Source organism: Anarrhichthys ocellatus, unplaced genomic scaffold, assembly GCF_004355925.1.
Source record: "Anarrhichthys ocellatus isolate YVR2014 unplaced genomic scaffold, GSC_Weel_1.0 scaffold1, whole genome shotgun sequence".
In the NCBI taxonomy this organism is placed as follows: domain Eukaryota; kingdom Metazoa; phylum Chordata; class Actinopteri; order Perciformes; family Anarhichadidae; genus Anarrhichthys; species Anarrhichthys ocellatus.
Window position 1 is genome coordinate 17,418,084 of NW_022280031.1, and position 23,506 is coordinate 17,441,589.

The 23,506-nt window shown below is 41.5% G+C and overlaps 1 protein-coding gene across 6 annotated transcripts in view; it reads right to left on the minus strand.

Moving 5' to 3' along the window:
* The window catches only part of raly (RALY heterogeneous nuclear ribonucleoprotein), a 100,600-nt gene that overhangs the window by 59,272 nt on the left and 17,822 nt on the right, over window positions 1-23,506 (minus strand). For all 6 annotated transcript variants that reach the window (XR_004212982.1, XM_031853447.1, XM_031853366.1 and 3 more), the window contains exon 2: window positions 3,600-3,710. Coding sequence is in view for 3 of the 6 variants with exons in the window: in XM_031853155.1 (XP_031709015.1) it covers window positions 3,600-3,710 (111 nt within the window). In the remaining 3 variants the exon portion in view is untranslated. The remainder of the gene's footprint in view (window positions 1-3,599; window positions 3,711-23,506) is intronic.

The following is a 23,506-nucleotide window of genomic DNA, read 5'->3' on the forward strand; positions in this document are numbered from 1 at the left end:
CTTTGTCGTTCGTTTCCTCAATCTTGTTGACATTTTTACTTCCTTCCTTCTTTCATCAATGTGTTTAGTTTTTCCTTTGACCTTCAAGTTTCTTTTTTGCAGTCTTACACACACACACACACACACACACACACACACACACACACTAGAGCCCTGGGGTGAAGGATGCTGAATGCTCAGTCAAGTAGAAACAAGGGTGAGACACAGTTTAATCTCTACCTCTCTCCACCACTTCTTGCCTCTTTCCGTCCTCTTTTCTTACCCTCCATCTTTCTTTTTAGTATTATGGATTCTGCAATGTGGACATCAGCAATGTCTATCTGCTGTGTGCATTCAGTTAGCATGGAAACACAAACGGTAACATATTAATCAAAACAAAACGTTCTCTCTGATTTAGATATGAATCCCTCAGCCAGCAGAGGCTGCAGCTGTCTGACAGGCTTCTGATATCTGGTCATATTTATGTAGACTTAAGGTTAGATGTGTTTCCTGTTCACAAACCAAACAGGCAACCTTGATTAATAAATCCATAACTTTAAGGAAACATTCAAATACATGTGTCACGACAAATCTGGACCAACCCCGTCTCCTGTAAAATGACGTTCCCATACAGTAGAACTGCGCCCTCTTACTTTTCAAGAGAAATGTATTTCCTCCCAGATCACATTCACATCTTTAAACCATTTTAAACACGTGGTTAATGCTGTAAATTTAAAGAAAATAAAACAGAAAGCAGCACAAAACTACTTTGTTCGGTTCAGTAAAAAAAACAAAATAAACATTGTAGTTTGGTGTAAAATTAATACGAAATTGAAGCAAAACAAAACGACTTTATGACTAATATGCTGAGGCAACAAAGGTACTTTGTTCACACAGGACGGGGAGAGCAGTGTCCTGGGTGTGTTAGAAGTCAATTATAAACGTATTTGTGATTCGTCAAAAGCAAACGTAATCTCTCCTGAAACCATATTCACGGTGCAGTTTCGTTGTGTTGGAAGATCATTTTTAAGAGAATTTTGTAAACATTTAAGTCTAATGAGAAACTAATGAGTGAAATCCTATATTAACTATGCTATATGCTGTGACTACTATGCTATATTAACTATGTGCTATATGCTGTGACTATAATGCTATATGCTATATTAACTATGCTATATGCTATATTAACTATGCTATATGCTGTGACTACTATGCTATATGCTATATTAACTATGCTATATGCTATATTAACTATGCTATATTAACTATGCTATATGCTGTGACTACTATGCTATATGCTATACTAACTATGCTATATGCTATATTAACTATGCTATATGCTCTATTAACTATGCTATATGCTATATTAACTATGCTATATGCTATATTAACTATGCTATATGCTGTGACTATATGCTCACATATTTGTTTTCAAAGGGACGCGTCAGGAGAAACACATTTCGTCTCCAAATAAGGGACAAGTGATGTGTGGAAAATGTATTCCATCACATCTGCAGTTAAGTTGTAGATAAAATGTGAGAGAACACAGCAGACGTATGCTGTGAGAAGCTTGCACCCCGCCGTGCCCGTGATGCCGCCGCATGTGTGTTTATGTTAAACATGCCTGACATGTGTGACACGTCGCAGATCTCATCGCTGTCGTCAACGACGTGTCGGCATTCAGAAACACACGTCCTCAGAGTTCTATCTGTTTTAGTTCTAATGTGGTTATTAATAACATGGACAGGCTTTGTTTTAAATAGACAACAGAACACACAAACAGATTGCATCTTGTAATGCGCGACCTGTTCTTCCTCCCAACTTGTCCAATATGGCCGCTTTGTCAGTGGGCCTCGGCGTTCTATACTGAGGCACCCTTACGTGTCCACATGGGCTCCTTACTAACTCCAATGCAAACCCATTCGTATCAGAGGAACTCACGTAGTATAAAGAACAAGAAAGTCCTCGTAAAGAGTGTGAGGGAGGGGAGGTTGGATGGTGACTTATTTCACTCTAGTTTTGTTACACAGATTCTGTACTTTGTTATCGCCAGTTACGTAACAAGGGTTATTTTACATAACAAATGTACTATTTTATCCCAAGCCTAACCATCTAGTTTTGTTGGGTTAAAACTCAGTAAAGTTTATTTTGAAAAGAGACTGTATGCATGTAAAGCCATCTTGGTTTTTGGCCGTCGCCATCTTGTTTTTGTTTGGTGACCAGAAGTGACTTGAGAGGTTGGAGCTAAGTACAACTGAACGCTGAATAAGACATTTCTGGGCGACCAGAATGTCACAAATAACTGGAAAACACACTGTGGAAGAGTTAAAGTTCAATGACAAAAACACAGACAGCTCCCAGATGGGACGCCTGGTGTTGGGTGGACGTTTCCTTTGAACGCAGAACTTTATATTTAAAAAGACACTCTGCATGTATCGAGCAGAAACTGACTCTCCGTCCCTGACATGTCCAGAACTGATGCTAGAGGGGGGACCTGGAGCGTCAATGTTTGAAGCGTAGGGCCACAGACCAAGCGTCAGTATTATTGGCCGACACCAACCTCCTTACCCCCCCTCCTTACCCCCCCTCCTCTGTCCAAGCATCGGACCTGGGGGGACAGGGCCGTCTCCATTGCTGCCCCCTCCCTCTGGAACTCCCTCCCCCAACACCTCAGACATTCTCCGTCACTCGCCACTTTCAAAACTGCACTTAAAACTCACCTATTTCAATCTGCTTTTAACCTGTAAAATCAGTTATGCATGTTTTCTTTCTTTCTTTTTGTGTTGTTCCTTACTGGTATGATGTCATCGATTTTGTTCTTATTATAAATGCTTTTATTGTTTCTGTTTTTACCATGTAAAGTGTCTTTTATTAAAGTGCTATATAAATAAAATGTATTATTATTATTATATAACACGCACAAAGTAACACTCTCACACACACACACACACACACACACACACACACACACACACACACACACACACGTGGGGTGTGATTAAATAGGATTAGCTCCATGCCGTCGCACAGCTTTGCTTAAATAAAGGCCTGACGAAATACTTTAATGAAGCAGTTGGATGCAAAGTCGTGACACTCCCTTTGCACGCACACACGCACACACACAACGTATTCTTGCATAGTTGCTTTTATAAATATTTATAAATCCGGTTTATATGCCAAAATGTAAATTTGGGTAAAGTAAATGCATACAGTAGCTGTGTGCACAGACACACACACACACACACACACACACACACACACACACACACTGGAGTGTCTTTCTAAGATAACAGAAGGAGGAGGGATGGATTTAAAAGAGGAGAACGTTAGCAACGAGGGAGGGAAGAAGGAAGTGACTGAAGAAAGACGGAGGCGCAGACGACTGAGGGGGAAAAGTAAAGCGAACATCGATCTCTTCGGTCAAACTGTTCGACATTTTACTGGCGTTCAAGTTGACGTCCCCTGACATGGTAACCATGGAGACAAGAGGCAGTGCAGAGTGGGAGAACTGGATATTTTGATATTTTGAATGTATTATTATAGGATATAACAGTAATTTACAATACAACAACAGCTGAATATAAAGGGCCACTTCACCCACGTTACATCTTCACTCTTACCCGCAGTGCTGCTGGACAGAGGGACGTCTGGAATGTCCTGCTGTCCCGCGACCCGACCCCGGGACAAGGAGAAAAGGGACGGACGGATAGATCGAGGCTTCTCTTTGGGATCTGTGACAAAAAAATAAATAAATAGAGAGAAATACCATTTTCATCATTTATGAATCTATGAGACCTGGAAAATGAAAGCATCATCAACAAAGTTACAGTCCCCTCCGGGTACACGAGACAAAAATACACCAATAGGACACAGAGATATATATAAAATACACTAAACAACTGCACAACAATACTGTAGGGTTATTGTAGAGCATTTTGTTTTTCTCTTCATATAGATGATAGTTCCAGTCTTTCAAGATTTACACATTTGTCATGAATAAACACCAGAGTTGTCAGTCATGGGTCTTCGTGGGTTGTTTCCTTGAGGAGATTTGTTTCAGTGGGTTTTTTGACAGGCGGTGTTGTTATGCAGCGCTCATGTGAAAACATTACACCCAGGAGCAACGGCATCAGAGGAAGAACACATTGTTCAGGTCACTCTGTTGGATCATTTCACTGGTGGAATCTGTTTTCCTGTTAGTGATTCTGACTGAGACTCTGTCTCTGCTTCACATGACCGTACAGGAGTATCTGTATAAAGACTGTGAGCGATACACAGCCTGTTCTGTGTGCATGTTAACTTGTACAGCTGTTTTTCTTTTTTTTTGCGAGGACCAATTTGAGTTTAAAACCCTCAGAGTGAAGACATTTTGTCCGGTCTCTGGGTGTGGACCTTTAAAAGGCCTGTTTGATGGTTCAGACATGGTTTTAAGGTTCATGTTCGAACACAGTTTTGGGTTAGAGTAAGGGTTAGCGTGCAGCATTTAGTTTTGATGGTTACGTTTAGGGTAAGGGGCTCGGCAATGCATTATGTCCTCACAAAGATAGGAGGTTAGAAGGTTGTATGTGGGTGTGTGTGTGTGTCTTACATGCCCTTAAAATAGTACGGAGTAGTTAGCATAATGGTGTTTATGTTTACAGGCCTGCAGCACAAGTGTTTTATTATGTCGACAATAAGGATTCTACTACAACGAGACTTAATTGGAGTGTGTGGATACAGATTTAAATACCTCATCACTTAATTATATTGGACCTGTGTTTACAAGTTATACAATAATAAATGGTTGTTAATTATTCACACACACACACACACACACATACAAACTCCCTCTGCTTTCATATACTGTATATATATATATATATATATATATATATATATATATATACCCAAAAAAACATAATTGTTGCATAATATTTCAGACTGCAGGTCCAACGTGATCTCAACCCTACTCGTCATATTTTGCTGCCTCGGCAGAAGCCTTCTGGCGTCACTAGGAGGCAGCCTTTTGTGCAGCATCTTGATGCTGAAGGTTCCCATGAATGGTTAACATCGTGAAGTCTTGCCGGTTAACTTTGTAACACGTGGCTCGTTGTGAAACAGTGGCAGAGCGCCTTCAGTAAAAGTCACTACTCTTGGCTTCACATGGGCACAAACGGCCGCCAAAAGTTCTGTATTTGTTTTACCCCCCAAAAAACCACCTCTCCCTCCCACCTTGTATAGCTCTGCATCTACTAATGAAGCAGATGGGTTTACATTGGAGTTAGTTGAAAACTTGTAGCCATTGTGGCAATGCCACGTATCCTCATTGAACGGTTCATATATTAACTTAGAAAGTTACTCCTCAGTTTTGTGCGTTTTCCTAAGAAAGTCAGCCACACAGTGTCAATTCTTCACTTGTTAGATGCAAACGGTCTTTTCAAAACAAACTTCTGTCTTCACAGGAAACAAGTTAGTTAGCTTTAGGCAACAAAACTACTTAGTTCCAATAAAAACTTTTGTTAATTAATTAGAAATAGAGACGATTTCTAGTTTACGTTTACTGCCAGAGGGCGCTTTCAATTGTGACAGGATGAACATGGCTGAAGAGAGGACTGTTGTTTCAAAGAGGACAGAAACTCAAACTGCTGAAATAAAGTTGGAAGCACGAACACATCAATAGTGAAATCTAATCCACAGCCTGTGCAGCACATCACAGGAAATAAAAACAATAAAACACACACACACACACACACACACATGTCGCCACATCGACTGCAGAGTGAAAACAAATGATGCAGAGCATACCTGTAACTCTCTCTCACACACACACACACACACACACACACACACACACACACACACACACTCACAGGCACCAGCAAAGATTCATTGTGTGTGCGAGTTGGGTTTGATTGTTCTGAGTGCAGGTCACACCTTCCTCCTCCTAAGGGCCCTCAATGCGCACACACACACACACACACACAGACACACACACACACACAGTCATCTACACCCACACACCATATCCACACAAACGCACTAACACTCGTGCCTGGGTCTCTCCATCATTGTGTCATTGTCTCAAGAACACACACCCACACATGCAGAAAACACACACACACGTGTATTTTGCTTTCTCAGTCATTCTTTTGAACAAACCTGTATATGCATGCACACACACACAAACACACACACACACAGCGCCAACAGCACAATACAGAGGTGTCAGGATGATTGACCATCCCATCAGCCTCTATCATATGAGCTGCGGTGTCCCACAATGCACTCCTTCGACTCTTTCAACCACCACTTAAAGGTTTCCTAGAAATGCCACCAAACTCTGCTGCCAAACAGCAAACATCCACCTAAAACACCTCCATCATTGACTGGTGCTCATCAGTCAGCGTCTGCCAGGATCACACATAAATGACACAATAACGTGCTACATAAAAGCATCTTTATCTGAGCGCCAGCATCTTTTTAAAACTTGTTCCCAATGCGAAGAGAAAAGGCGCTGCACTGCAACCTCGATTTTTTCTGAGCGCTCGGTCTTTTTTGTGCGGAGTGCTTCAAGTTGAAAACAAACTTTTTCTGAAAAGCGTCGTAGAAAATAAAGGAGAAGCTTGTTTGGCTGCGTCTGTCTATTCTGAGCTTTATATGTCAGACAGACACCATCAACAACAACGTGTTGGTGGTTTAGTGTTGTGCTTTTACCACCGCACATCTCCGCCTCGTCTCCGACAGATTGTCCTCGTTGCTCTAACGTTATGTCCGTCAGATTAAGTGATGTCAAGCTCATCCATACAAAGTATCAGGTCACGTGTCCTCCAGTTGATGCTCATGGTGAAAACAAATAGATGTAAGCTCAAACAGATAACAAAGAGAAAAGGGGCGGTGCTATTCTCTCATATAACCGTGGTTAAATTGGCGATATGTTGCGAGTAAATTATTATCATAGAAGCATTTATATTAAAATCTTAGAATTAAAGCAGCTAACATTTGTCATTTGACAAACTCCATGAAATACCTTTTAACCTCAAGCAAACACATTTTGTTGGCAATGGGTTGTCGACATGAAGTTTATTTCAAGTTCAGACACTGGGTCGTACGCGTCGTACAGCCGTGATTGGACGGCTCGATCCGAGGCTAGATGGTCGGCGAGGTGACGCGAGGTCACGGTTTGTTGTGCGCTCTGTTGGCAGAGTGACGGACAGGTCTGACAAGAGGCTGGCAGAAGAAGAAGTGAGGGCTCTCCTCACCTGTCTGATTGTTGATTGCTGTTGAAGGTGACACACTACTAGCGAAAGTGTCCCTCTGTAAAAATGACCAACACAGCTTGTTCTTGTTTCAAGCATCATTTGCGGAGTGAAAAACAGAAGCGTTGAAGGGCTTTGAGTGGTGGCTGGAAGTAAAAGTGTCTCACTCTCACCGATCACTCATCAAGTGCAGAAACTTGGGGTTAGACGGGCTGCACATAATGTAGTTCGATGTGTCCTTGAGTTAAACAGGATTAAATGTCAAAGCTAGCAGCCACAAAAAAACTGAGACAACTTGGTCCTGGGGAAAGGCCAGACTGTAAAAGGTCAAGGGTGTAATTGCTGAAGGAATTACTCAGCATTTCATACGCAAGCAAACGTCAAACTGTTAAATAACAGAGTGAACCATGAATACATGTTACCTGCAATTGTTTAAGAAAGGCTTCTTTTAGAGCTGCACCGCTATGGAAACGTCTCAATCATGGTTCATCAAGTGTTTAGTGCAGTCTAACACATATTATATATACATTACAATTCCATAAATCACGAAAAAGAAAGAAAAAACATATATCTGTTCATTTATTTTGCAAAGATTGAAGAACAGTTGTCCAACATTTTTCCCAGAGCCCACAAGTGTTACTACCAATATTGTAAAGAAAACTGGACTTTGCATTTCTTTATCAGCTTCGAGAGGATATTGTTGCCGAAGCACTTAGGAAGGTTTACTATCTTAAGAAGGACAATGTTTTTACATGTGTGAACCCTTGTAGCTGCCTACATTGTTTCTGTTTGTAGAAGTTCACGGTGCCTGTTTAGGTTTATTGGACTCAACTCATATAAAGAAGCTATTGGTTTCCTAACAGAGGTTAAAGGTTGTACAATACCAGTAACATCCCATCTTAAACATTTAAAAACTTGATGCATTATGTGTCCTTATGACCTTAGGCCTCACAAATAAAGTAAAACAATATTCTGGCTCTGAAGTTCCACATCACCAGCTAGACGGGTTTAAGTCTCTGCAGCGCTCCTCTAATCGCATGGCTTTGTTTGGTGGCATGACTGAGGGAACGGCTCTACACGTTTGCATGTATAAAGTATTCCCTCACTTGAGGATCTGTGTCGCGAATAGAGAATATTGTCCGATGAAGACAACAGATCTATTCTCTAAACATTCTGTCGCTCTGAACAGAACCTCTCAAGAGTTCTGTCATCGAGGTCCACGGGGTTCTGCGAAGAACGGCGATGCTGTTTCCAAAAGAGCTGATTTGTGATTTATAGCCTGTTTTAATACAAACCCCTGAACGTAAGCTGCTCCAGAGCAGGTTAGGCGTGCAGCATAAGTTATCATGGTGATCTAAGCCAGGTTAGAACAACTCTGGCTTCAGGCTCAACGTATCGTGCTGACCCACTCATCTCGGTTCGTGGTACGCAGATTAGAGAAAGTAGGTCCAAAGACAAAGGTCCACAATACCTTCTCAAAGCTCGAGAAAATTAGATTCAGTAATTCATTAAATTAAATGAATTAAAGAGGCTGTGAGGCTGGATTTCCGTTAACGTTTGCCTCCACAGCCTTTATTTCAAAGCCTGTGTTTACCTCGTGTTGTTCCCGATCCTGCTGTTGTTCTTCTGTATCCAACATTCAGAGTTCTTCATTTACGAACTGTTTTTTTTCTGTTGCCACCTGCCAACACTGCCAGCCTCTCACTGCAGGAAGCTTTTAGTTTGTGGTCACAATTACTCCCAACAACCTTGTTTACTTCACCAAGACAACAACAACAAAACAAAAACAACACAAGTAAGTAGTCGGGTTTATTCAAGCGAGGAAGAGTAGCGCTCTGGAAAGAGGGCGAAGGGCGGGTGTGTGTGTGTGTGTGTGTGTGTGTGTGTGTGTTGCTACAGAGCGCATCGAAGCGAGGCAGTGTCAAGTCATATGAATAACACACACACACATTCATTCATTTCCACAGACAGAGAAAGGCACAATAAAACAGTGTTTCTGTTCTGCTACAGTGACGGGGGTTAAGCCACATCGTTCTCCAGCTGTTCAACAAAGTGAAAGTGAGCTACAAACATACAGTCCTTTCATTTCCACATCGCTGTGACCTGAGTTAAAGGGTCAATTCATCCGAAACGCACACACAAAAACAAAGAAAAACAAACACTTGTTTTTACTCCACACTCATCTTTACACTGAGATGGTTTTGTTTTAGTTTGATTCGGTGAGACCGGTCATCCTGATTAGAACAAAGAAGGAGCTCAAGGCATTTGGTTTGTTCACAAGGCACCAACAGAATGAGAATCAAGAACTCAGACGTAAAATCTCCCTTTAAATATAATGACAGTCTTCCTATATTTAAAAGGCTAAATAGGTTGCTTGTAGATATCTTGACAAAAACAAAGTACTTGGCTTATTGTTAGTTAGATTACTGAAACAACCTTTTGGGGGTATGAAGACATCTTGGAGGAGGGTGGAGCTAAGAACAACCGCACTCTGAATAAAGACAAAATGTTACAGTTGACTTTCCTTAACTTAAAACACCCAGTGAAAGGGTTAAAGTCCTAAGAAGAAAAGATGGACAACTCCCACACCGGACTACGCTGTAATAGAGACCTGTCAATCACAGTAAGCCCCGCCCTAAAGCATCCCCTGCTTTATGGTCTGTTTGACTCTAAATGGACCATAATCTACTAAATGAACATCATGCTGTATTGAAGAAGACTTGAAACTAGAGATTGAGACCATAAACTCATTTTTACAATGTTTATTGAGGTAATAAATCAAGAGAGAAGTAGAGTCATTTTCTCATAGACTTCTATACAATCAGAGGAGTCGCCCCCTGGTGGACATTAGAGAGAATGCATGTTTAAGGAACTTGCACATTGGCTTCACTTTTTCGAGTGTGCACTCTCAATATCACCGACTTAGGTGTTAAACAGCACCCAATGGATTCCAACGCAGACCCAGAGTCACTTTGTTTGTCTTCCATACATAGTGGAGTGGATTATGTTTCCCCTGCAGTGCAGGTTGAACACTGGCCCCGTCAGACTAGTTTCTACTTTTCTAGGTTTATTTAATAATTCATCTTCTTATTTCAGCCTGATGTAAATGGACTGCTGAGAACTGGCTATGAGCTAATGTCTTAAACAGAACTAGGAAACAAAGGTCCTTTTTCACTGCCAATAACTACACTACTGTGGTGTTACACTTGCAGCATGAGACTTATTACTTATTTAACCAACGGAAGTTTGTCTTTAACCAAAGAAAGTTTGGAAACACCCTGCTTTACACGCATGCCTGGAGCTGACAGTTCCCAGTCAATGTATCCTCTTATGGTTCATATGATACCTTACGAAAAGTGATTCCTCATTCCTCGTGCCAGTACAGCATGGTCTTCTACTGGTGGAGCAGGATTTTTTCTTTTGTTCAAATTCTCAATATTTTAGGAAAGCTTTATGATCACACATGGGAAGAAAAGACACTGCTTACCACATCTTATCAATGTGTTTTGTGTTTACATTTAAAAAATATTAATATCAGTCGACAAATGATTAAACTCTCAAATATCTCTCAGTCTCTGGCTTAAAATTCCAGCTTGAGTCAAACTTTGTTACGCTCACCACTGTTTTGTCAGCACACTAGCTTAGTAACAGTGATGTTTTGGATCTCCCAGCACAACAGCAATGAGCCTGCAGGCTAGTTGGCCATCTAACGGGGCCTCGTGCTAACTGAGCTGACACTTCTCTTCAGTGTTTAGCAGCAGACTGAAGCTAACAACATAGACCCGTGTCCCCGTGTCACAGTAACCTACATTTGGAAACACACTTCCCTTCTGACTGAGCACGCAACTGCTGACACGACATGCTGGAGGGACTAGCAGCTGGAGGTCTGGGCTGCCCCCGGGCGGATACCAGGTAACTGTTGGAGATGAGGTGCACATGTATGTCAGCGTCAACATCAAGATGGATCAGTTCGCCATCAAGTCTGAGACACGACTCGCAGTACAATGATGGGAAAATCCCAAAAGCCACGGTGTAGCTTGGCTCCAGACCAAGCTCAGCATAGGACAACACATGCTGCTGGTTTGCAGCCACGGACGGCTGGCTTCTGGGGGCCTTTTGAGAAAGTTGAACGCGTGACATCGTTTGAAATGAAGCGTGCTTCTGTCTCCCGGCTCCCTAACCTCAACCCAAAGTGTCTACAAGCAAAGGCTGCCGGGAGACAAGAACACCACATCAAATATTAAGCGGCCGAGCTCTTTACTGCTCAGAGAGACCGCGGTGCATACCGAGCATGTTTCGGGCGAGACTTTCTGAAGCAAGAGCCCCGGCTGGAGCTGTGCCCTCGCCGTCGAGTTAAAGTGTGGCCGCATGCTGCCATCACTTTGCTACAACCTCATTATTCAGGTTTGTTTGTTTGCTTTTCTTTTCTTTAACCGCAGTCTGATACGACAAGAAACGTTGAAAGCAATTCTGTTCTATTCTCATTGTCTCGTTATCTTTTGAAGACGCCCGTTAAGGTAGCCTGCGTGTTTTAAGTTATTTATGGACACATTTTGTCTCAGCGACAGCGTCACGGTCGTTCAGGAAGCAGTCACAAAACTTTACAGCTGTGGAGCTGAGATCCAAGTGAAGGTGGAGTTTGGAGTAAGCCCACCGCCTTCTTCTTCTGCGTTTCTCTTCTCCATCGCGCTCTTTGCATCTCAATTTTGCATCTCTCTCTTTCCTGCCTCCTTTTTTAATCTCATCCCTCGTCATCCTTCATTTTTCATCGTATGTGCACTCTGTCTCCCCTTTGTCTAAATTTGTATCTTCTCCTCCTGGACTATATCACACTCCCTTTCCTCTCTTCTCTTTTCAACCTTGTCTCTTCTCTGGTCTTTAACTTACAATATCTTATCGGTCTTATGCCTCTTCTTCCCTCACATCAGCAGCTTCCCAGCCTGACCCCTCTATCACTCCTGGAAGTCTTTACCCCTCATCTCCTTTTCCTCATTCCCTCCTTCTCTCTTTCATCCGGCTTATATTTGGCCCTGAACGGCGACAGTTTTTAATTATTTTTCCCTCATTTCTCCAGATGAGCGTGCTTCCTCATAACCTGCCCGATCATGTTAAGGTGTTTTCTGTTAAATAACCAGCAGGATGAGGGAGCTTTCACTGCATTTTGGAATTAAATTGAATTTTTCCAAACCAATTTCACAACGAAGCCATTAGCGTCTGGAGCCTGCCTATTAACTTCACTTAATGTTCTTAATGTCCGGCTTCGCACTCTGAAATGACACTTTTTTTCCCCTCCTCAGAACTCAATGGAGATTAAGGCGAGAGATGGGTGGGCAGCCTGTGAACGTTTGACCCCAAAGCAATGGATTCTGGGTAATACCTTGGGGTGAAACAGTGAGGCAGCGGAAATAAAAAAGAGAAAGGGGAGATGTAAGTGTATTAATGTGTGCGAGCGTGTCAGCTGGAGAGATCACGGCTGAACACACTGGATACAATCAGTGTGTACATGACAGAAAACTGACAGAAAGACAGAACGCCTGTGACAAAACACCATGAAGGTAGTTAGCATGCACAGCGCTAACCACTGAGAACACAAACCCAAGTGGCTCGAGGGAAATCTTTAAACAATCTGCTGAAGAATTAGTTTCAAGTCTTAACAGACATAAAAACAAACCCTTACTTTAAAGAAATGTGTCTGCGTGGTTCTTTTATCTAAGAGTCTGGATTTTACCTTCCCCCCGAGACGATTGTTTAAAATTGAAATATACATTTTTGAGTATCAGTATTTTCATTCATGCAATTGGAACTTGATGGTACTGTGTGTAGGGTCCACTGTGTGTCTGAAAGTATTCATTCAATCAGAGCTTTTACTTTTCAGGTTGTTCCAAGTTAACTCTGAGAAGTTACAACTCTTAAATGTCAAATTTGAATTTAGCTACTCTTGGCAACCACTGCTGCAGCCCTTGTTACAGCTGAAAGAGGAGGTGGGACAGACATGTCACGTTATTTATCCGCCATGCATTACAATTTAACCTGGTCTCCTCAAATAAAACCTGATGAGGGAAAAATATTTTCTCCCAGATTACATTTATTTTTGGCGTATCTAATCATAGTCCGCGCAAGTCCACCTAGGGACGAGGTCGTGGTGGACGGATGGTCCAACAAACACAGAACTCACCAAATGTCAACTTTGACTTATTTTAATTGACGTCTGTAACTGAAATGACGTACGAAACATACTTATCTTAAGACACATTATGATGTTTTTTCTAAACATAACCAGGTATTTTGGGTGCGTTTCTTGTTTTTTTTCCATCCATGTTAACCTGCTATATTTTTATTTTTATTTAAATTTTATTTGTGAAGGTCTTCAACAGTGCAAAATGATCTTTTAAATTGACAAACGTGTAATTCATGGCACGATTCAAACGGGTTTTTTAAAAGATTATTTGTCTCTTGTCTACTGTACTTTTTCCCCCATGTGATCCACCAGACTTTGCTTCTCTATAACAGGATACAACAAAGAAAAGCAGACAATGAATATACAAAAGATGTTAACACAATAAGATAAGATAATCCTTTATTAGTCCCGCAGTGGGGAACTTCACAGGATCACAGTGGATCACTATGGAACCAACAACAGAACTACTGTAGAAATCTATGTGTGAACAGTGTGAACATAATGAAACATAAAATAATGATTCATATCTGCATCCGGAGACAAAGCCGATGAAAAATTAATTAAAATCGAATCTGAAATAAATTCATCAGGATGTATGAATGGTGCGAGAGAAGACAACGTGCAGCAGATATGCCAACATCTTTATTTCATTACATCCAGCTGGTGCCTTTCCTGTCCGCTCTCATCACCGCTGTGTGTTTTCATACTGCGTATATGTTTGAATTTGTATTTAAATGTTTTTGTTGTCACCACAAAACCCTGCTTGCAAAACAAATGTCCCTGACTGCGCTTCAAGTTTAAATAGAATTTTGCCTCCAACCTGTGGTTTCTGAAAAGAGGAGGCAGACGGACAGAACTAAGACACGTCCCAGGTGGTTGACTAGCTTGTTGGTATAAATCAATAAATCAAACACACACAATGAAACACTTATCTCTTTCTCTCTGTATCTCGCTCTCTCCCTCTAGCAATTCATCAAACGCCGGTACTGACAATCATGCCTTTGTTGCCACAGAGGGATGAAAGCTACCTGTGTAATTATCTTCCCATTACTGTATATGGTAACCAGAATGGACTCTAGCTGTGTGTGTGTGTGTGTGTGTGTGTGTGTGTGTGAGAATCACTTGATATCCAATCACGTCGGAGTGTTTTTCTGGCAATGCACACACTTAAATGCCGGCTGACCGGAGCCGGTTTTCTTCTACAGACACTTTTAGTTGGACAGGACAGCTGGCAACACAAAGACACACAAGTCTATTTCAATTCATGAATCTGTCATTTCTAAATCTTTTTAAATTAATAATCTCCGTCCTTAATTGCCATCAAGTTCTTGAATAAAAGAAATGAAGCGTTTTACATTTACAGTAGCTCTTCTACTCATCTGGGCCAAGTTTCCTTTCATCCTCGCGAGGGAATTTTTCTTGGACCGAACAAACTTCCTCCTCATGAAAGCAGTGACAGTCCTTTCAGTTTGATGCGCACTGCGTGTTTGACAAAGTAAATGACGACACAGCTGCTCGTCTCCAAGCTGTTTTCTTTTTCTCTTTTGAGGCGAGTTGGAAATGAATCTCGTTTTGTTTCTGACTGGCCACATCACATCAGCCCTGTTTTAGAATCGGATTTGTTCATCTGAATGTTATTTTTCCTGTCTAGCATTCAACATGTGAACAAGTCCTCTGAGTTTGTGAATGATATTTAAGAGCTCAAGTATTTCCCTGAAAGCAGACTCTTCTCCGTGGTTTTACTCCAGCAGTGAACCGTGGTGCTGTGCTACAATCACTGACTCCTACTGACAACGAGCTCATTGTCGACTGGCTATTGTATTTTTTTTTTTTAAGACTGAGTCGAGGTGAAAGAAAAACTGAAAAAAACCCAACATACATCTTAATAGGCTCTAAAACAGGGGCCTGAGGGCCAAAACCGGACCCCCCCAGGGTCCAATCTGGCCCACTGGATGACTTAGAAAGGTTTGGAAATCACAGAGATGTGATTAATTCTGATCAGGAGCCGCTGGTTAAAAATGTCTTATTTCAAAATTAGAAAAGTGAACACATGATGTCCGTTTTTTCACAGAGGTTAAACAGGAAGCCAGCATGCCGGGTGTGTTCACAGCACCTTTCAGTGCTCAATATTCTGCACCGCTGTACGACTCATCGTGGCGAAAAAACAACTGAGAACAGAAATAAATGAATAAAAGAGGAACAAATAAAGAAATCAGTTGGGAAAGCAACAGTTACCAAAAAAAAAGGTAATAACATTAAGCCGAATTCTAAACACAAAGGTTTGAAATTAGATTAAAGTCAGTGAGGCACTAATGTGCTGATGTGATAAATCCAAACAGTGCCTTTCTAAACGTCTCTTCAGGTGACATCGACCTCTCCGCTCAGGAAATTCTTCCCCCTCCGGGCTGAGCTCCCCTCCGCTGACATCTGACAGCCCGCAGAGTCAACAGACCGAGGCTGACAACCAACAGCTCGTTAAGGAAAGCCCGTTAAAGAGATCCCTCATTAAAAAGGGAACACTGTCAACCCAAAAACACATGCTATAGTTCAACTGATTAGTCGGAAATTAGAGGACACACGCAGGAGCTGTGACATGCGGCAACGGAGAATCTGCCAAAAGTGTAAGAGTTGAACAGCTTCGAGTCTCCGCGTGCTCGGTTCTTGATCATCTGCGATCACAGGACCATGAGCAGAGACGCTCTGACAGCTAACACTTATTACATAGAAATGTGTCATTGTGTGTTTGTGTGCTGTCACCATGTAAGACACCAGGGACACGGACGCATATTTAAAGCTTCTGCAAAGCTTTCTGTCAGTAATGCATCCTGAAAATCTGCTTATTCCTAATGCTTTATAACAATAATCACAACACATAATAAAGCATTTTATAATGACTTAATAAGGGCAAGTACCATAATAACTGGTCACTCACTGACCATGAGAGTAACTTATAGTCATATAATGCCTTATGAAAATATAATTCATTACAACAGTGAGAACACATGAGCCTTGTCAGTGATGTCTGTGAGGGACCAGCAATTATTATCAAGTATGATCCTTGAAGTATTATGGATATTTATGAGCGCTTATAACTGTAATCTAGTGTTATAAGCAGGTTATAATGCATTATTAGCATGTTTATTGTGCATTATAAACATCATAGAACGTGTTACCAAAACAGGAATTAAGCCAACTAATAAAAGGTAGATTCTGGATTAAAATAAATGAAACAAATGAACACAGTGAAGGTAAGAAGTTGATCTGTCATGTTATAGACTCTGCCTGTAAAGTCTGTAGATCTCTACTGAAGGAATGATGATTCATTAAAGAGTTGTCTTTTACGCGTAGCTCCAAAATCTAACCGGAGGGCATTCATGTGTTTTCACTTGAGGGATGAGTTGACGGTGCAGCAGTTGGCCCACATTGACCGAGTCAACACACTGACATGTGTAGCTTGGATGTTGTTTCTTATACTCCCGCTTCAGCATCTTGGCGGACATTCTGCTGTTGGTCTCAGTGTTCAAGTCGCTCCGGATGACGTTCAATCTCCAATGTGGATGCACTGTCTGAGTGTAGCTTGTCAAAAAGTTTCCTGGAGCTTTGAGTGGAGTGTCAAAAACAGAAGGATGGTGTTTCCAGTCACTACAGTCAGCAAATAGTATACTATTTATAATGTGACAAACCCACAGAAATAAATATCACCGACCTGCAGACCCCTCAGCTCTACAGAGCTTTTTAGTTTATTACGGGTCATCTTATTGGTTTCCCCAGCAGAAACAGGGAGCTACACTACCAGCTACAGTACCAGCCTATCACCAAACGGCTCAGGGGAAAGTGGAACATCCAGATGTTAAATAGCCAGACGTTTGTCTGAATGTTTGTTTATATGTTCAGCGTACTTAACGGATGACTTCTGTTTTTTTCAAACTATGTTCCCGTGTTTTTCGGTCTAACTAACTAATGGAGACAACAGCGTTTTAAACTGGTCCAGTGTTGAGGGAGAACGCTGCAGACGGCAGCCGCTAAACGGGCTGCAGTGTGATCTCTCTGGTCAGCTCCTCCCCATCAATGCATGTCTGACAACATTGTGGAAAGAACCCTACAGAGAAATACAACCTTTTTATTTACTTTTCACTTGATCCGGTCGGAGTGTTCCATCAGAGAAGTCTCGCTCTGAAACCTAATTCCATCTGGAGAACGGCACAAGTTAATATATATTTTACCTTTGGGTGGCTATGCCATCTACCGTTGCCAGTATTCTCTGCCAGCCGCACCTAAATTCACCGTCCTGCTTTCGTCCGCTAAAATATTATCTTGCGTGCTGTTTACCATCTGCCTGACTCCATCATAATCCACACCTCCTCTACTCCAACACAACAAACTGACCACTCTCTCCAACTCTCATTCACGTTTCCACAGTTGTCCCCCGGCAACAATTCACATGACACAACAACAAAGAGAAAGCAAACAGAAGAGAAAAACATTTCATTTCTCTGTAGGGTTCTTTCCACAATGTTGTCAGACATTGTGGAATATTACATTAAATAACAATCTGAGCCTGTCGGTGACAGAAACTAGCACTTTCCGTGGACATAAACTGGTGATTACATTGCAGCCTGTTTAGCGGCTGCAGTGTTCCCCCTCAATGTTGGACCTATTTCAAAAACAGTTTTCTTTTGTTTGTCACTTAAACACAAGATCCAGGATGAAAAATATGCAAGTTATCCTTTAATAAGGCTACAATCAATGTATTAAATGACCACATGAAAACCCTTTGACAGCGTGAAAGAGTTTGCTCGCTGTGACAAACTTACAGAGAAAGCCCACCCGAATCCCCCCTTGGCCTGACGGAGCTTCAGAGCTTCTGTTCTGGTTCTACAGCCTCTGACTTCACTGTGTACCCCCAAAACCAACCCCTACTTGTCCCCCCCAAAAAAACCACACACACACACTTGAGATAAAGTGAAGACGACAGTAATCAGATGCACCCGGAAAGGTCAAAGCTTTCCCATTTCCATGAGGAGTCTTTCTCTGCCTAAACATATTACTCAGTGGATTAAATCCAATAACCTCATTCCCACACACATGATTGAGCAATCCATATTAATACCATTCACACCATTATTATCACCCCATCTTTCATGTGTATGCATTATTCACAGCTCGACGGCAGGTTGTGTTTATGCATATTCGCATAATCAGAGGCGCTCCAACCTCCAACGAATGTGCCGGAATTTTCCCTGATGAACGAGACATGAGGAGAATTACTGAGTTATGTGATGCGAGACACAGTCAACAAGACAGTCAACAAAGACGTTTGATTACTGCAACCAATCGATATCAACCCAATGTCTCCATTATGGTGGAACATTGGACAAATCTGGCAAAATATTTTTTTTATCCAAATACCTCAACAGTTATCGGATTACTACGATCCCCCGACCTTTCATCTATATTGACATGATTGGTTCAAAATGCTAAAGTTTGTCTAATTCTTTGGTTTATGACCAAATACCTGCAAGCTAATGACATCCCCATAAGTGTCAGCTGCACTTTGTGTTAACTTTAGGATGCTAACACATTATATTAGCGATATAATTTACTAAATGAACATCATGCTGTATTGAAGAAGACTTGAAACTAGAGATTGAGACCATAAACTCATGTTTACAATGTTTACTGAGGTAATAAATCAAGAGAGAAGTAGAGTCATTTTCTCATAGACTTCTATACAACCAGAGGAGTCGCCCCCTGGTGGACACTAGAGAGAATGCAGCTTTAAGACGCTTCCACATTGGCTTCACTTTTCAGAACCAAAGGTTGCCGTCTGCTCCAGCTGCTCACTGAGAAATATTAGTAAATCAAACCCTGCAACCAAAATCCCAATAAAGACGTGCCCTTCCTTTAGTCACAACTAGCTGTCTTTAAACACACACACACACACACACACACACACACACACACACACATTCAGTGTCTTTCTCACACTTTGTGCAATCCGTATTCATGTCAGTCTTTACTCTGTGATGCCTGTGGTGACAAACCGTGTTGTGTTGAAAGCCTATTAAAACCAAATTTGACCTGACTTGAATCAAATAGAACCTTCTGCTTTGACCTTTCTGTGGAGTCTTCCTATAATGTTGTTACCCAGAGCTGGAGAACAGGATGCCAGAAAGGGACAGAAACGCCACAAATGACATTTTGAAATCACTTTTTCCACACAGGGCCATGTAGGTTTGGATTTTTTTTCCCCCTTAATAATAAAAACCTTCATTTAAAAACTGCATTTTGTGTTTACTTGTGTTATCTTTGTCTAATATTTAAATTTGTTTGATGATCTGAAACATTTAAGTGTGACAAACATGCAAAAAAATAAGAAATCAGGAAGGGGGCAAACACTTTTTCACACAACTGTATATATATATATATATATATATATATATATAAAAATAATTTTTTTAAATCAACAAATAAAAATAAAACAGAAAAGCAACGAGATCACATAAAAGCCAGTCTGTAAAAGTGTGTTTTAAGAATGATTTAAAAGAGATTACTGATTCTCCTCAGGCAGGTCGTTCCAAAGCCGAGGGGCCCTGATGGACAAAGCACAGACACCTTTAGTTTTCAGCCCCAGCTGAGGATCTGAGGCTGCGAGCTGGCTCAGAAGCCAATAACCCGCTTTAACCTGCCTCCATCAGCACTGGCAGCGGATCGTTACAGACAGTAGACTGACTGGTTGTCACTGTATTTTGTGGCGAGGACAGAGTACCCGCTTCAGATATCAGGAAAAACCAACGAACTGAGCATTAGTGCCTCGGTTCGACCTTTCAGCAGAGCCGAGCACTTGTGTGCTTAATCCCTTCATGAAGTGCTGTGGGTGTTGAAGGCTAGCAGAGGGATCCCGGAGTGTTGTGAAGTGTGGAAACCGCGTGACGAGACCGCAGACCTTCATTATTTCGGCTCAGAGCTGAGTGTGGAATATGGAAATGATGTGGGTTTCACATGAATTAGAAAACAAAAAGATTATGGGACTCCATATTTCTGTCACAAATTGCCAGCTCGTCATAATTGAATCAATCATTGTCGTCTTCAAATTACTACTTCGGAATGGGCTTGATGCCACGGATAGGGTAGGAAGTAGTGGGGAATATGTGTGTGTGTGTGTGAACATTAACATTTCTCTTAGTACTCTATATTTTGCACTGGTAAGCAACAGAACCCTACAGCGTGAGACACACATCATGGCAGAAGGAAGAAAAAGATCCAAAGTGTGGCTGCGTTTTACTCCAGTCGATGCTGAGAGCTCTCGTTGTCACAATTACAATAAAACCCTCACGAGTAAGAGAGGAAACAGCAGCAGTTCATCACAACATCTGGCCAACAAGCAGAACATCAATCTGCAGAAATGATCACATTTCTACTGTTTGTCGAGCAGCCGTCCGTCCTCGTCCACCGCAGGTAACGTCAGCGATGCTACACGGAGGTTGCTAATAAGAACAGGCTAATAAATGAAAGCTAATCACTGAGCTAATTGTTTAGCTGCGAATATATTTTAAAGATTTTGAAACTTCTCTTATTTCTGCTCAAGAAAGACTATTTGTAAGTATTTCAAAGAATGTAGTAATTAATTGTCTTTTTTTCTCCCAAAATATTCAAAAAGAATGGATAAGAGAAATAGTATAGATAAAATCTTGATGATGCCCATCCCCACTGATACATAGATTAATTAAAAGATGAGACAATCAACACAGACTCCTGGCAGCTTTGGTCCCTAATGAACTGTTTGTTTTGATGTCATTTGAGCTCTCCATACAGTCAGAGCTTCAGCGTTTATGAACTACATCCTTCAGATGTATTTCTCTTTATTATTCATTTTGGCAGCATTGTCTTCAGCTCACTTCCCAGAATGCCACAGCGCTGTTTTAATCAAAGAGCATCTCCTGTAGTGTGAACACTGCGTGGCGCTCTGGCTGACAGCCTGAACTATCTTTCATGTGTTTTAAATTGAAATGTCACAACGAGGATTTAGGCTTCGTATCAAGTAAAAGGCTGCCGGTAAAAGCTTTTGAATGAAATACAACCTGCCTTTGTCGGGACATGAGATAAACACTGATGATACACCCCCCCCCCCTCTCAGAATACTGAATACTGAATGCACAGGGTCGGTTGGAGCTGCCTTGACAGAGAGGAAAATAAAACATTGTTCTCTTTTCATAGAGTGTGAGGAATGGCCCGGCGATGTCGTCAGGACTTTTGTGTTACATGACATCCAAGTAGTTTTTGCGCGCGACAAGATTCAAAGGAACAGGTTGCAGTGGCTGCTGAAGCGGAGCAGAGAGAAGGCGGTGCCAGATGAATATACAAACATGTGATGCAGCTGATGCTCAGAGCAGAAAGATGCAGAAAAAGGAAACGGAAATTTGAGAACGCAATTAAGTGGATGTGTTATTCTGCAGTAGCCTACAATCACCTGTTTTCTATTTTGGAGATTAACAATACAACTTCTTTGTGCAGCTACTGATGTTAATGGTCTTACATGAGTGGCTTCTGATTTTTATCCTTCGAAATACACACACACACACACACACGCACGCATACACACACACACACACGCATACACACGCATACACACACACACACACACATAACATGAGCTCATTTGCTCTAAGTGGAAACAGCTTGCACACATAAACACAGAAGAATAAAAGAAAGAGAGGGAATGTAAATGAGCCATGTTTGTACAAAATGACACATGCATATCCTGCAAATATAATTGTCAGCATTCCGAACCAATTTTGCACATTTATGCATCTCTTCGGGGGTTAAGACATTAAACCCACAGAAACACTGAGTCTTCATGGCTTCAGCAGCTGACGTCTTTTATGCATGTTCTCTGGTGCTTTGAGCCTGATTCATATTCACACTGCTTCCCACGGTAACACACACACACACACACACACACACACACACACACACACACACACACACAAACACACACACACACAAGGGGACACAGTATACACACACAAGCCAAATGGCATTTAACGTGAATGTGAATGAGAAATTAATGTAAAGCCCTACAAGCGGCTGCTTGGCTCCAACACTCATGACAAAGGAAGTAAAAGTATAAAAGTCAACATGCTGTTGGATTTGCTTATTCTTTAAAATGAATATCATCCTGAATCCAGACGTCTGAATCAACACCCACATCTCAAGTCTTTCAGCGATTCAAATAGGTTGCACATTGTGCTCAAGACTTCGTTACGTAACTGGACTTCGTAAAGTACGGAAGATATCCAACAAATCTACTTTACAATAAGTCAAAGTTGACATCGGTCTCATACGGGATATAAACAGTGGTCTCCTGGGTGAAAGTCCTGTGTTTGTTTGACCATCCATGCACCCACCCCGTCCTCCCTCCAGACCGGACTCTTGTGTTCTTTGTACTCCATCAGCTGCTCTGACTGTCTATTATTAAAGTGGATTGTTTTACATTGGTGTTATTTTAAAGCCTGGTGCGTCCCATACAGACACTAAGGTTTCGCCTCCTCATCCTTACTAACTTGAGTAATAGTAAAAAACATGACACACATTGATCTATCAGGAATGTACACCTGCATGTTCTTGATTGGCCAAACAGGGCTTTGCCATATGAATTCATCCAGTTTCATCTTTTTAATGGGAATCCTACATTTTTTTGTCTGGATCGGCATCCACTGTGCCCATGCTGCTGGCTCATTGAAGTGAATGGTGGTTGGTCTTAACATAAATACACAGTACTCCTAAAATAGGTTTTCAGGTCACCAGATGGTTGGGGAAAAAATAAATAAATAAAAGAACATAATAATAATACATCAATATTTTAGAATGGGGAATGGTATTTACATTACAACGTGTGTACCAGCAATCATTTTCAGAATAGATTGTATTTTGTGTTTGAGAGAGTCGGAGTGTGCCTGCACATACGCTTCTAGTCGGTGGTTTCTGGAGAAAAAGTCCTGAAACACAGATTAGAAAATCAACAGCGCCTGGTGCACATTGGACAAAGGGGTCAAGAACACCCATTCGGCACATCTGTCCCAACTTCTGTGTTCAACATAAGCGAGAGGAACGT